General features: G+C 39.6%; 1 protein-coding gene across 4 annotated transcripts in view; it reads left to right on the top strand.

The window, feature by feature from the left end:
- The first annotated feature begins 1,005 nt into the window (after positions 1-1,005).
- TLK1 (tousled like kinase 1) overlaps positions 1,006-16,282 on the top strand; it is a 148,343-nt gene continuing 133,066 nt past the window's right edge. For all 4 annotated transcript variants that reach the window (XM_089916685.1, XM_022570023.3, XM_089916686.1 and 1 more), the window contains exon 1: positions 1,006-1,144. In XM_089916685.1, coding sequence (XP_089772811.1) covers positions 1,006-1,144 — 139 coding nt within the window. The remainder of the gene's footprint in view (positions 1,145-16,282) is intronic.

The raw sequence follows: 16,282 nt of genomic DNA on the forward strand, positions 1-16,282 counted from the left end.
CAAGAAAGACGCGACTCTCAACTTTTCAGTTCCATTTTGAGAAATGAGCACATCGAACTCCTGAGAAACGACAGCCCAGCGAGAGCAGAAGCATTTCTCTCCAGGCTGGGTGTGGGTCGGAAGCCAGGCGCGCTTCCGCGAGAGAGAAGGGGAGTCAGGTGGCAGCGGATCGGGCGCGGGAGCCAGTGCTGCGCGGCGGGGGCGCGTGCGGGATGCGCCTCCCTCCGGCCGGCTCGGGAAGGCCACCCCCGCGCACGCCAGTCGATCGGCCGGGCTCCCGAGCAGCGCTGCTATCCGCTGGTGAGCCAGCAGCGCCCGGCGCCCGCGTCTCCTCCCTCGCGCGCTCGTTCCCTCCCCAGCCCCCCCCGCCCCCGCCCCCAACCCCTGGCAGTCCCTCCCCCAAGCCTGCTCCCGCGGCCGCCGCCGCCGCCGCCGCTGCTACCGGAGGCGCAGGAGCCTCGCGATAGTGTTTGCACAGGCGGCGCGTGACGCCGCCGCCGCCTGTAACTGATGCAGAGGTTACCCCGCCGCCTCAGCCGCCACCCACCACCCGCCGCCGCCGCCGCCGCCGCCGCCGCCGCCGCCACCCGGGCGACGCCGGGGGCCGACGCACTGCAGAGGTGCCGGCAGGTTCCGCCCGCGGAAGTCTTCTCTGCCGGCGCAGCCCGCGCTCCGCCCGCTCTCCGACCCCGGCCCCAGCGGGCGCCCCCTCGACACCTCTGCCGCCGCGCTCCTTCCCTCTGCCTCTTTCCCGGCGCGCCCGCCGGCTCCCTCACTTCTCCCCCTTTTCCTCCTCCCCGTCCCCTCTCCTCCCCTCACCTCTACCCTCCCCACCTCCCCCCTTCTCGGTTTCCTCCCCCATCCCCTTGAATCTCCCCTCCCTGCCCTCGCTCTCTCGCTCGCCCTCAGCGCGGCCCCCGCCATGACGGAGGCGGGTGCCGGTGCCGTTGCCGTTGCCGCCGCTGCCGTCGCAGGGGGGGAGTCGGGTTCCCAGAAAGTAGCTTGATGAGTGTCCAAAGTAGCAGTGGAAGTTTGGAGGGGCCGCCATCTTGGTCCCAGCTCTCCACGTCTCCAACCCCGGGCTCGGCGACGGCGGCCAGGTCCCTGCTGAATCACACGCCGCCATCCGGGAGGCCCAGGGAAGGTAAGCGCCGTCGCGCCCGCGCCCGCTCGCGGGCCTCCCCTCCTGCGCCGCGGTCCCCGCGCCCCCGCGTCTCCTTCCTCCGACCCCGGGGTGGGGGAGGGGGCGAGGTGGACTCGAGGCCTCCCGGCTCCGGGGAGGTAGTGCTCCGTGTGTGGGTGGTGGTTCGCGGGTGGCTGAGAAGACCGACGAGGGGGTGCGCGCTGGAGGGGCCGGAGCGAGGCGCGGCGCACAGACTCGCCTGGGCTTCTTAAGAGCCAGTCCTGCTGGGATGGGAAGCCTGACCCCGGACGCGAGCCCCTTTCTGCTCCATTTGCTAGTACACTCAGTACTCTTAACCTCCTGGCCTCGGGTCTCTGGTGGATTTTCCCTCTTGGTGAAGCATTCATCCTCGAGCCCCCTCCCCTTCCCTCGCGCACTCCTCCCCTAGAGGCGGTCCCCGCTCTGCGAGCTTTGCTGCCCAGGACCTGGAGGATGCCTCTCGTTTGCAGGGACTCTGCCCTTTGCGGGGAGCCTCTGAAATTATCAAAGCCGACTTTGATCCCTTGCCTGGCCCCCTAGAGCAGTTTAAACGACAGACTGATTCGTGGGCAGGCTTTTAAAACCATCCCTCCAGATGGTTGCAACTTTGCTTCGCCATCATCTCCTGCGTGTTTGTGCGTTCTCTCTCTACTGCAAGTAGGCTACGGTTCTTTGACAGGGTCGTGGGTTTTGTGGGAAATATCTGCGTAAAGGTTACTGCAAACACGCACCAGATCGGTTACAATTGTTTTCTAAGTTTTCTGGCTTCTTGCATGCAAGTGTGCTGCCACCAGATGTAGCAGTTACACAGCTAGTAAGACATCGGAGTGCTTTTGACTAAAATTTCAACTTGCTGTATTTAACTTTAAGTATACGACATAAAATGAAATTTGGGAGAATTATGGGGGAAGAATAAATGTGCGTAGAATCACGTTTAACGCTCTTTTGTCTGGAAAACGTTTAGCGGTATTCATCAGCAATTGGTAAATGGGTTGTTCACAGCCGGTTGTGTCACACAGGGAGATTGTAGCCACATTTTCAGAAAAAACGTCTGGAAGTCCAGTAGTCTAGTGAATCCTTTAAAGATACCAGGAGCTTTGATTTATGCATGAGTCGGTGGGATTAATTTATCTTGAAAATATCTGTCAATATTTATGACTCAGAGCCTTGACATTTGTTAATCAAGTGGTTTGTGCCCTGAATCCAGTGGTTCAGGCACAGCATTCTTTGTCATTTTGTTCCTGTGAGCATGTGTGAAAGTGACAATAGGCTCAAAGATTGGTATGAATTTGCTCTGGAAAATACAGGGGAAGGTTTGATTTATGGCATCCATTAAGCATGTTGAATACATTGACATGACATTTCCCCTTTCCATCTCACCCCCAACCCTGAGTTCTGATTATTAGAAGATAAAAGTTTATTTATTGACTCACTCAAATTTAGTACACCTGGAGATTTTTCTTTTTGCATTTGAAAATTTGTAAATGAATGTTTTAAAATCTATTTTGTAAACAGAGCAGTTGGTGCTTTTAGCATGCTTTTACTTTTGTCTGTACTTTCATTAAGATGCTTAATGATAGTGTAATGAGTGATAGTAAATGATGGTCTTGGGAAAGACTCTCTTTTAAGGCTATATCTTTTTTTCATTCATTTCTTAAATATTTGCTGAGCCATTTCTGTGAGCTAAGCACTGTGCTAGATACTGAGGGCATAGTGTCGAATTGCTCATCTAACATCTGTAATTAATAATTTGGGGGCTGAAAAATCTAGATTGTGAGTTTCTGAGGTTACTTCAACTCTAGTTAAAAAAATTTTCATACTATTCTGCAGTTTTTCAGGGGTTGGAATAATTTAGCTTGACCCTCCAAATAACCAGAAATTTTGTCCAGCAGTTTGGATTTTTATGTAACCAGAATAGTGTGTCTCTATTTACTAATGAAATAACAGGACATGCTTTTGTGGAAGTTATACTTCACACCCAAGTACCTGTATGGTGACAGTGGTACATTGCTTTTTTTGACCAACCAGGAAGTAAGTTAAAACTGTTAATTCTCTCTAGGATTATATATATTCATCTTGAAGCTATAGTTTCAGATTTCACAAACGCTAATAGGAATTGCATATATGAAGCCCTAGGTATCAAGATGGAAACATTTTCTTTTGAGTGTGATCCCAGTTTTAATTTTAACAAGTGCTTTGCATCTTTTCCAAGTAACATTAGTATGTTGTGTAAAGTGATGTAAATTGAGAGCTTTGATTGCTGGTGACTGATAGTAAGCACCATTACTATTAATGGAACTTGAGTGTATGTATCAAGGAGAGAATAAACTTTGTTTCTTTCTTTCTTTTTTTTTTTTTTTTTTTTTTTTGCAGTACTCGGGCCTCTCACTGCTGAGGCCTCTCCTGTCGCGGAGCACAGGCTCCGGACGCGCAGGCTCAGCAGCTATGGCTCACGGGCCCAGCCGCTCCGCGGCATGTGGGATCCTCCCGGACCGGGGCACGAACCCGTGTCCCCTGCATCGGCAGGCGGACCCTCAACCACTGCGCCACCAGGGAAGCCCTAAACTTTGTTTCTTGAAAAATGGAGCCAATTAAATGTAATATATAATAGAAATTTTTAAACTTAAAAGAGATACACACATATGTATATGTACATATATAAAGTTACATATGTGAAGAACTCCTTTTAAGCAAACTTTACTTTGAAAATGGGCTATTTTCAAAGTTGTTCCATAAGTATCTATAAGCCTAACTCATAAGATTTAGGAATTTATATGATATAGTATAGACTTCTTTCTTCCCTCGGAGTGCCAAAGCTTTTCCTTTATCAATCTTAAAATTCTCTGAGAGGTGCTCAGCAGTGTAGCTCTAGATTTCACATTGGGTCTTTTAAACCTGTGGCTAAATTCTCTATCCCACCTTATCTTCTAATCTGTGAATAAGGATGTGGGAAGTTAAGAAATTAAATTTTCAAATAAGGTCAGGTTTGTTGGCCGAGGCCGAGGAACCTGGTGTGTGTACTGGCTAGATGAGCAGGTGTTTTTTTTGCATATCAATACATAGGTACTTTTGAATGGGTTACTGCTAAGAGTCAAATAAATGCTTATACAAAAGACTTGGCTTTTCTGTTTCATCTTGCCAGATATGAATAATTTGCTTTACTTTTATATAAATAATGAAAGTAGTTTGGTCAAAAAGATAATATTGCAGTTTAAATAAACTTGCTCTCTGTTTCCATATTTACAGATTGCATCCTTTAGACAGAAGAGTTAAAGTATTTGACTCCAGATGATTGAGTAATACCTGTAGGGAGATGTTAACAGTTAAATGTACCAGATGGCCCTTTAATTTCTTGAAGTCACCTGCTGGAGCAAGACAGGGTTGTATGTTTAAGGATTCTAGCTCATGAATATATAGATATGTGGTAGGTGCCTCCCTTACAGAGGCATATGTACATATTAGAGGAGAGAGGGAAATCCAAGATAGAAGTCTGTGAATCTGCCCCTGAGAAATAGGCTGTGCTTTAGCCTTTTTGGTCTCAGGACCCCTTTACTCCCTTAAAAATTATTGAGGAAGAGATTTGGTTTATGTGGGTTATGTCTATTGATATTTACTATATTTGAAATGAAATAACTTCAAAAATATTTATCTAAAAATAACAATCTGATTACATGTTAACAAATTTTAAAATGAAGATAGTCTAAAACAACAACTTTAGTGAGGGGACTTCCCTGGTAGCACAGTGGTTAAGAATCCGCCTGCCAATTCAGGGTACACCGGTTTGATCCCTGATCCGGGAAGATCCCACATAATGCAGAGCAACTAAGCCCGTGCGCCACAACTACTGAGCCTGCACTCAATGAGAGCCTGCATTGAACCTGCACTCAATGATAAGCCCACGCACCGCAACTAGAGAAAGCCCGCGCACAGCAACGAAGACCCAATGCAGCCAAAAATTAAAACAAAAACACGCTTCAGTGAGGCTGGTGGCATTGTTTTATATTTTTACAAATCACTTTAATTTCTGGCTTACTAGAAGACAGCTGGATTTTCTTCTTTCAGTCTGTTAAGATATATTTTGATTGAGGCATATGAAGAGAATCCAACTTCACACAGATATGTAGTTGCAAAAGAATTAATTTTTTTTTTGCGGTACGTTGGCCTCTCACTGCTGTGGCCTCTCCCGTTGCGGAGCACAGGCTCCGGACGCGCAGGCTCAACGGCCATGGCTCACGGCCCCAGCCGCTCCGCGGCATGTGGGATCTTCCCGGACCGGGGCACGAACCCGTGTCCCCTGCATCGGCAGGCGGACCCTCAACCACTGCGCCACCAGGGAAACCCAAAAGAATTGTTTTAATAGTCTTTTTGGAAGTTATTCTTTGATATTACACCAAAATTCGACAAGTGGCAGTTTTTTTAAAGGTACTTGTGATGTGGAAGTACATTTTATCCCGGAAGTGTCTTCAGGACCCACAAGAAATCTGTGGACCATACATTTAGACTAAAGAAGACACTAAAGGGTGGGAAAAAGTACAGCTGTTTTCAGGCATTTCAATCACATAAATTGAAGAGAGAATGTGTTCATTATGCTGTTATAGAAGATGGACCAGCAGGTGAAAGTTAGGAAGGCGCAGAATGAATTCAGTATAATTTATTGACAAGAATGTAAAAACTGTATAACTACTAGACTTGGCCAGCAATGAAAGAACTGCTTTAAAGAATCTAAAGCAAACTACGGAGACTTTTTTGGGGGAGCTAGAGATAAATTCTGTAGATTCTTATTTTGTGTGCTATTAGATTAAGTGACTTAAGGTCCCATCCAGTTAAAAATTGCAAACATTCTGTGATCCTTTGAAAATTCGTAAATATAGTTAAACTGTACTTACATATCCATGAATGTTTTTGAATATTCTCTTAAGTCAGTAGCATGAAACTATCATTGACTTTATTACTCTTTTGCATTTTTATTGTGCTTTTCCTCTGAGGATTTTTCTGTATTTTCTGGAATCAACACTGTCAGTCTTGAAATCCTGATGAATTCCCTGTGAAATATAATAAGCTCTGAAGACATTTTAGGGAATCAGATGCTGCTTACGATACAGTTTAGTAGAGTTGTCATATACTTGGGCACAGAATTTTAGAATGCTGTGGGGGGCTGATTTTCAGTTCAGAAAGAGAAACTGTCAGCAGTCTGTATAGTCCTTCATTTGTAATTGTGTATGTGATTTCAGAAGTAATGTGTTTAATCTAATGGTTTTAAAGCTAGAGAGTCTGAAAAAAGGATGCATGAAGGCAAAGCATTTAAATTGATCTCTCTTGAATTTAAAAATGCATATTAAATAAAACCAGAACATAAAGTGAAGAATTTAAATTCTCATCTTATTGAGAGAATTATGCATGTAATGGCTATCATTACCTATAGCAGTTCATATTTTAATTTAATATGGAACATAATGTCTTCTGTGAGGTGTATTGAAAGGTTAGATTTTAGGTGCTGGGAAGTCAAGGTTAAACTCCTGTAACTTTCTTGGGGTCAACTTAAGTGTAGTAAGTGACACAGCTTGAGACTTCATGTATTTCTTGCATTTAGACTTAAAGCTCATTTTCTATAGAAGAGCCATAGGATTAAGTCATTTAGTTTAATAAACTCCTTCATGCTCTTTAATAATTTCCAGAAATCTTAGAATAATTTAGAGGAATGGTGAAGTAGGAGAAGTAGTATGGTAGAGAAGAGAAAGTGCATTGATAATTGGAATCCAGGTGTAGTCCCAATTTTGCCATTAACTAACTGGGTGACTTTGGGCAAGTTGCCTATCTCTCTGCTTCAGTTTCATAAAATGAGAATTACAGAGCTGAAAGGGACCTTGGAAGCAAATGAATCCAAACCTCTCATTTTACAGATGAGGAAACTTAGATAATTTGCCCAGGCTTTTACTGTAGGAGAGGTGGGACCAAGATTCAGTTTTTTGACTTTCAGCTTAGTGCTTTCTCCATTATACTTTGTGGCTCCTTTTCATCTGTAAAATGAGGGAGTTGAATTCGAAGCCTTCAGAGTTCTCTAACAGCTCAAAAATATTATTCGTTTGACATTAGCACTAATTATAATTTACTGGAGGAAAGTTTGTAGCTTTCATTTATTGGTGAGAAAAATGTTTCTTGAAGAAGCAATGTGACCTTTTCAAGGTTATGTTATAATTTGTTAAGAGAAGATACTCATCTTCATTATTACCAAAAGATTTTTAAGTTTATTTATGAGCATGGTAAGCAGTAGTATGCTAGGTGATCTTGTCTTTTTAATGATCTATATTCTAAAATACTGTTATGAATATATTAAAAGCTGTGTAAATTACATAAATAATAATGTGGTGCCCTGAAGTGAAGTAACTAGGTGATTGTTTCTCAGAAATTATTTCTGGGGTGTTTCCCCCCGAGTTAGATTCCTCTGCTCCTTAGTGTCATATAGGATTGTCTATTTCATAGCACCTTTGTCATACTACCTTTTATTATAGTTTTATTTTTTTGTGTACTAGACAGAAAGGTCTTGAATTCAGAGACTATGTTTTGTTCATTTCCATATTCTCAGTGCGTAGTAGGATGTCCTCTGGAGCAGGGGTCCCCAAACCCCGGGAGACCGCTACAGCTGTGGTCTGCAGCCTGTTAGGGACCTGCTAGGGACCGGGCTGCATAGCAGGAAGTGAGTGACGTCGAGTGAGCAAAGCTTCATCTGCTGCTCCCCGTCGCTTGCATTACCTCCTGAACCATTCCCCACCCCTGTCCGTGGAAAAATTGTCTTCCACAAAACTGGTCCCTGGTGCCAGAAGGTTGGGGACTGCTGCTCTATAGAGGTGGCACCTAACAAAAAGTTTTGTTGAAGATCTGTTAAAGCTTTTTTTTTTTAAACGGAGTGATTATATACTTAATATGCACGTATTTCAGACCCAGGGAGATACTCATTTTAGTAATTCATAGGCAAGTTATATTTTAGAGAGTGATAATGGGTAACAATAATAGCTAAAGTTTATTGTTTGCACATGTTAATTCATTTAATTCTCGTAACTCTGTGAGGTATATACAATTATCATTCTCATTTTACAGATGAGGAACCAAAGCACAGAGAAGTAAAGAAACTTGCCCAGTATGACACAGAGTAGTAAATGTTAGGGCTGAGATTTGAATCAAGTCTGCATTTTAACCACTGGGATATATTGCCTAAGATATGGAAATTTAGTTTTGGGTAATTTCTTAGTTTTTCCTTAAGATATTTTAATTTACTAATCAATCAGTCTTTTAGGCTCATTCAGTTTACTGGTAAACTTTGTCATTATTATTTTTTTGCATGAGTTTTGTATGTATGTGGAGATAAGATTAAAAAGAAGAAAAATCCAAAACCAATTTGTACAGATCTTACGTTTCATGGAAAATGTTAGAGGTATACTAATGAAAAATCTTACTTTCATATTTAATAATTAAATTGGGATGCCATTTATCTTAATATTTTGACCTCATAAGCTCACCACATCAATAACAAATAAACATTAGAATTTGAATGGAGAATTTTTGACTGTCCATATAGGAATAGTCCACTTATTGTGGAGGGTTTTAACCTGGTGCATGAGGCTCTGAACAAAATTGAGATGCTTTAGTGGCAGATGTTTGAGTTTTATTAGTATTCAATATGGCAGGGAAAGGAAGCTTGAAGCTTAATCTGATTCATCTTATAAGAAGTATTTTTTAAAACACTTAAAGCTTTAATTACCTTATTGCATACAAAACAGATCCCTTGGTAACATGTATTATTTAGTGTATCTAATGAGAGAAAGAATTTGAAAGGGTTGATAGGAATTCAAAGCATGATGTAGAAAGATGCAGATCTGAAATAGGTGGTAGGTTGTGAAACTTAAATCTTCTCAATGTGGCTTCGCTATTAGGTTTGAAATTTTGTGAATTTCACGAAGACAGGTTATACCTCTATTTAAGTTAAAGTGCTTGTATGCTACAAAGATGCAGTGCAAAGCCAAATATGAGTGGTTTTGGGGGCTGACATAATATTTGTTCTCCTTCATTTATATGGATTATTAAGAGTTCGTTCTGCTCATAAATTTGTACCTTTCCCTGGAAACTAGTTTAGTTGGAGAAATGACTTCTAGGTTTAAATTAAACTTTAACCTGGTATTTGCTGGTATTGTGTTTAATGTCATACATTGTGATTTCAGAATTCCACACTTGACACTATGTATGTGCTTCTTGTCTGATGGTGAATATGGTGCCTCTGGAGAAGGTCAAGGGGATTTGTATGAGGCCGATCAGATTCATCCTGTCTTTCATGAGACCTGAGGCATGTTTCTTTTTTTTTTTTTTTTTTGACAAATAGGGTATTTTTGCTTTTTTAAAAACATAGTTTTTCCTTTTTCTGTGCACAGATTTTAAAAAACATCAGTGAAGTTACATGGTTTAGTTAACTTTGTATATATATTTTTGCTTATCTCATTTATTTAAAAGATACATATACTTATTAATGATAGGACTTGTTCTAGGCACTTTGTAAATAGTAACTCATTTACTTCTAACAGTCATGAAGTAGGTACTATTGTATCCCTATTTTACAGATGAGGAAATTGAGCCACAGAGAGGTTAACTAACTAACCCAAGGACACATAGAGAATATGTAGCAGAGTCAGGATTCAGACTAGGCTCCTGAGTGCATGCTCTTAACTGTTATACTATTCTGTTAGCGTTATTCCACTGAATTTTAACCACAGGGATACTGAATGGATGTACTCTAATTTACTTAGTTAACCATTCTTCTTTTGGTAGTGCGTTAGTCATGATTCTTTTGCTTACCTGTGATAAAAACTTAACACAAGCTTTGGTAAGTTAAAAAAGGAATTTACTGGTTCACATAACTGGGAATTATATGTGTGGAGGAGGATGGAATGGCTTTGGAAACAGCTTAGATCCAACATCTCAAATAATGTCACTGAGCCTCTTGACTCCATTTCTGGGTTCTTCTAGCCTCTTGCTTCTGGAGCCCAGTCACATACCTTTGGCTTAGCAACCACACTTGACAGACAAAACTTTTTCCTAATGTCCACATGTCACTTCTGGGTTGATGCTGATGTATTATGATTGTCAGTTCCTTAACCAGTCACTGGTACCTGGGAGATGTACAGCAAGGTAGCCACTATGGCTGTAGGTAGAGTGAGTTGGGGAATCCACAGAAAGCCATGATTGACGGACCACTGAAGGTCACACAAATTAGGTGAATGGTAGTTTTCCTGAGGAATGGATCATGGTGAACAAAAACATCTTAACTACCATAGTTAGTTATTTAGGTTATTTCTTTTCTTTTTACTTTTACTTTTTGGCTACAATAGATATTGATATAATATCTGTGAGTAAAAGCTCCCCCCACCCCCCGAAGAGGATTCCCAGTGATGGAATTATCAGGGCAAAAAGTATAAAACAATTAAAGGCTTTTGATAACTATTGCCAAATTATTATTTGAAGAATTGTGTTCCACTCATATAGCAGCAATGCGTGAGATAGGCATGTATTTTTGAACCAGGCGGGGTTCACCTCATCCTAGGAATTACTGGGCTTAAATATTATTAACACAGTGCCTTGCAGTTAACCAAAGGGTTGCGATCTTCATACTGAACATGTATCTAATCCAATTTATCAAATGCTTTATTATATTTTCTCCGGGCATTTCTCTCACTATTTAAAAATTTTTCATTTTATAGTTTCAAACAACAAACCCAAAAGGCTAATGAATGGCAGTCCTCGGCAAGCTCTTGGCCCCCTACTTCTCTTTCCTATCAGTGTCTCCTACTTCTCTGACCTAGTTGACAGCATTATACTTAGTTTTTTATACTTAGATATTGGTACCTTATGTTAGAAGCATTATTATGTAGAAGTAGTTACAAGCACGTATTTGTTAGATCCGGATATCAGTTTAGGTTTTGCCACTTACTGTAGTAAGTTACTTAACCTCTCCATGCATCTGTAGATTTTCTTTCTTTCTTTTTTTTTTTTAAATGCTTTTTTTTTTTTTGGCCATGCGCCTTTTGGGATCTTGGTTCCCCGACCAGGAATCAAATCTGTGCCCCCTGCAGTGGAAGCGTGGAGTCTTAACCACTGGACTGCCAGTGAATTCCTAGGTTTTCTTGATTGTAGGATGAGATAAGAGATAGTAACTATTTCATAAGGTTGTGAGAATTAAATGAGAAATTTGTGGCGTGTTAACAAGTCAGTATGTGTTAACTGTTACTATTATATTTAGATACAAGGATGCTTTAGAATTAAAAATTTTTTCTTCTTTGTTTCAATGTCAAGAATAGGGAACAAGTACCATCTGGATTAAGATCCTTATGACCAGAGTACACTTGACATACATAGATTGTCTCCCTGGCTTGTTGAAGAATCCTAGCAGGGTTGTGTATGACAGAGGCAGATTTCAAGTGATAATCATAATTGTTAGTCTCATTTCTTTTCACTATATAATATTGTGGTATTTATTATACATACAATTTTTCTTCCTTTGATTTATTTCTTTATTTTACATTTTAAGGATTTGCTTTATTGGGCAAAAGGGCATGAATTTTTTAATGTCATTTAATGTGTATTGTCACTATTGTTTTCCCTATGGGATAACCAGGATTTTAAAATCTGTTATTGCTTCTCAGAAGTGAATCAATTGTCAGAGCTTTAGAGTTTTATAGAAACCTTATTGGCATAGTTTGTTTATTCATTCAGCAAGTATTTTTGGACCTGGAGCATAGCACTGGGTAAACAAAGGTATGTAAGATATAGTCCTTGTCTCCTAGGAGCTTGGGCAGAGTCTAGTGAGGAAGACTACAATTCATAACATGTAATTTATACTTAAAAAAAAAAAACACTTTGTGGGTCAGATAAAACAATTTGTGATGCCAATTTCAACTTCTGATATAAACAGAATTATTATGTAATGTGGTTGTAGCCTATCCTATATCAAGGTGTTATATTCATTGGTCATTTGGTTGCTAGAAAAAAACTTCAGCAAAACAAATTTATTATTAGAAGGATATAGGGCTGAGTGTCTCTTAGAACCCATTTAGGTCTCAAGGGGACTGAACTAGAAACTGGAAATTCAGGAACCACAGTAGCACTATTCTCCTGTGGATCATAGAGCAGCCCTCTCCAGTGCTGTGAAGGAAAGTTTTTTAAAAAGGAAAAGTGGGAAGGAAGGAAATCGTATTTCTGTCAATAGGTATGAACAGAGTATTCCCTAGAGAAGGGAATTAGACAGTTTTCCTCCAGTTTAACTATTAAATGTTATCATTTTGTTTCAGTTGGTATGTCTTGATTGCTAGTGAGATTGAACTTAATATTTATATCAAAAGCCCAGTCTTTAAAAAATTATTACTCTCTAAAGTTCAAGTACTCTAATTTTACTGTGATTCAGTTGATTTTATTTTTTAATGTTATATGGTGCTTTACCTTTCATTATTGTATCACAATATTAATACATACAGAAAATGCACACGATAAATAATGCTCAGTGAATTACTATAAATCGATGTAGGTAACGACCACTCAGTTAAGAAATAGAACATAGGCAGCATTTCAGAGCTCTCTTCCTGCATTCATCAGCCATTCACTACCTTCTCCCTTCCCTCCAAAGCAATCACTATTCTGACTTAATTATGCCTGTTTTGAATTTTATATAAACGGACTCATACAGTATATATACTTTTTCTAGCTGCTTTTGTTTCATGTATGTTTTAGAGTTTCATCCATGTTAATTCCTGTAACTGTTGTTCACTTTCATTGCTCTATATTATTACTTGTATGTGTATACCACAGTTTATTTATGCAATCTGTTGATAGATGTTTGGGTTGTTTCCACTTCTCTATTATGACTAATAATGCTGTATGAACATATTTATACCTGTTTCTTCATGTACTATTAATTTCTGTTGAGTATATACCTAACAGTAAATTTACTGGGTTATAGGCTATGTGTGTGTTTGCCTTTAGTAGATACTGCCAGTTTCCCAAAGTGGTTGTAACAATTTACATTCCCATGAACAGTATATGAGAGTTCCCATTGCTCTACACCCTCACCGACAGCTGGAATTGTTAAAATTATTTATTTTTGATATTCTGGTGGATATGAGGTGTTATTTGTGGTTTTAATTGTCATTTCCCTGATGAGTTCAGAGGTTTACCATTTTTTCATAAGTTTATTGACTTTTGGATATATCTTGTGAAGTACCTGTTCAGATCGTTTGATCAGTTTTCCTTTGTGTTGTTTCTCTTTACAAAAATAAAAAATTAATTGAAGAAATTCTTTTTGTATTTTGGATTCTTTTCGTATTTTGGATAAGTACTTTTTTTTTTTTATTAACACCCTTCCCCAGTTCTGTGGCCTGTTCCCCCACTCCATTATGGTATTTAAGAAGTATCTCAATACATGAAAAATGTTTTCCTATGTTTTCTCTTTTTTAATATAGGCATTTACAACTGTAAATTTCCCTGTAAGCACTCAATTAATTCACCATGTAAGTTCTTTTTCTTTTTTGTAAAATGTTACAGTATATGCTGATATATTACACAAGTTGTAAAACACGCAATATAAAAATTTGCAAAGGTTAATAACTAAATTAACAACATTTACAAATCTTTTTTTTGAATTTTAAAATTTTATTATACAGCAGGTTCTTATTAGTCATCCATTTTATACACATCAGTGTATACATGTCAATCCCAATCGCCCAATTCATCACACCACCACCGCCACCCCCCACCGCTTCCCCCCCTTGGTGTCCATACGTTTATTCTCTACATCTGTGTCTCAATTTCTGCCCTGCAAACCGGTTCATCTGTACCATTTTTCTAGGTTCCACATATATGCGTTAATATACGATATTTGTTATTCCCTTTCTGACTTAATTCACTCTGTATGACAGTCTCTAGATTCATCCACGTCTCTACAAATGACCCAATTTTGTTCCTTTTTATGGCTGAGTGATATTCCATTGTATATATGTACCACATCTTCTTTATCCATTCATCTGTCGATGGGCATTTAGGTTGTTTCCATGACCTGGCTATTGTATATAGTGCTGCAGTGAACATTGGGGTGCATGTGTCTTTTTGAATTATGGTTTTCTCTGGGTATATGCCAAGTAGTGGGATTGCTGGGTCATACCGTAATTCTATTTTTAGTTTTTTAAGAACCCTCCATACAGTTCTCCATAGTGGCTGTATCAATTTTCACTCCCACCAACAGTGCAATAGGATTCCCTTTTCTCCACACCCTCTCCAGCATTTGTTGTTTGTAGATTTTCTGATGATGCCCATTCTAACTGGTGTGAGGTGATACCTCATTGTAGTTTTGATTTGCATTTCTCTAATAATTAATGATGTTGAGTGGCTTTTCACGGGTTTCTTGGCCATCTGTATGTCTTCTTTGGAGAAATGTCTATTTAGGTCTTCTGCCCATTTTTTGATTGGGTTGTTTGTTTCTTTAATATTGAGCTGCATGAGCTGTTTATGTATTTTGGAGATTAATCCTATGTCCATTGATTCATTTGCAAATATTTTCTCCCATTCTGAGGGTTGTCTTTTCGTCTTGTTTATGGTTTCCTTTGCTGTGCAAAAGCTTTTAAGTTTCATTAGGTCCCATTTGTTTATTTTTGTTTTTATTTCCATTACTCTAGGAGGTTGATCAAAAAAGATCTTGCTGTGATTTATGTCAAAGAGTGTTCTTCCTATGTTTTCCTCTAAGAGTTTTATAGTGTCCGGGCTTACATTTAGGTCTCTAATCCATTTTGAGTTTATTTTTGTGTATGGTGTTAGGGAGTGTTCTAATTTCATTCTTTTACATGTAGTTGTCCAGTTTTCCCAGCACCACTTATTGAAGAGACTGCCTTTTCTCCATTGTATATCCTTGCCTCCTTTGTCATAGATTAGTTGACCATAGGTGCATGGGTTTATCTCTGGGCTTTCTATCTTGTTCTATTGATCTATATTTCTGTTTTTGTGCCTGTACCATATTGTCTTGATTACTGTAGCTTTGTAGTATAGTCTGAAGTCAGGGAGTCTGATTCCTCCAGCTCCATTTTTTTCCCTCAAGCCTGCTTTGGCTATTCGGGGTCTTTTGTGTCTCCATACAGATTTTAAGATTTTTTGTTCTAGTTTTGTAAAAAATGCCATTGATAATTGATAGGGATTGCATTGAATCTATAGATTGCTTTGGGTAGTATAGTCATTTTCACAATATTGATTCTTCCAGTCCAAGAACATGATATATCTCTCCATCTGTTGATATCATCTTTAACTTCTTTCATCAGTGTGTTATAGTTTTCTGGATACAGGTCTTTTGTCTCCCTAGGTAGGTTTATTCCTAGGTATTTTATTCTTTTTTGTTGCAGTGGTAAATGGGAGTGTTTCCCTAATTTCTCTTTCAGATTTTTCATCATTAGTATATAGGAATGCAAGAGATTTCTGCATTAATTTTGTCTCTTGAAGCTTTACCAAATTCATTGATTAGCTCCAGTAGTTTTCTGGTGGCATCTTCAGGATTTTCTATGTATAGTATGTCATTTGCAGACAGTGACAGTTTTACTTCTTCTTTTCCGATTTGGATTCCTTTTGTTTCTTTTTCTTCTCTGATTGCCGTGACTAGGACTTCCAAAACTATGTTGAATAATAGTGGTGAGAGTGGACATCCTTGTCTTGTTCCTGATCTTAGAGGAAATGCTTTCAGTTTTTCACCATTGAGAATGATGTTTGCTGGGGGTTTGTCATATGTGGCCTTTATTATGTTGAGGTAGGTTCTCTCTGTACCCACTTTCTGGAGTGTTTTTATCATAAATGGGTGTTGAATTTTGTTAAAAGCTTTTTCTGCATCTTTTAAGATGATCATATGTTTTTTATTTTTCAGTTGGTTAATGTGGTGTATCACATTGATTGATTTGCATATATTGAAGAATTCTTGCATCCCTGGAATAAATCCCACTTGATCATGGTGTATGATCTTTTTAATATGTTGTTGGATTCTGTTTGCTAGTATTTTGTTGAGGATTTTTGCATCTATATTCATCAGTGGTATTGGTCTGTAATTTTCTTTTTTTG

Source organism: Delphinapterus leucas, chromosome 8, assembly GCF_059928025.1.
Source record: "Delphinapterus leucas isolate spDelLeu-1000000601 "Yukka" chromosome 8, BTC_Dleu_Yukka2, whole genome shotgun sequence".
NCBI classification, from domain to species: domain Eukaryota; kingdom Metazoa; phylum Chordata; class Mammalia; order Artiodactyla; family Monodontidae; genus Delphinapterus; species Delphinapterus leucas.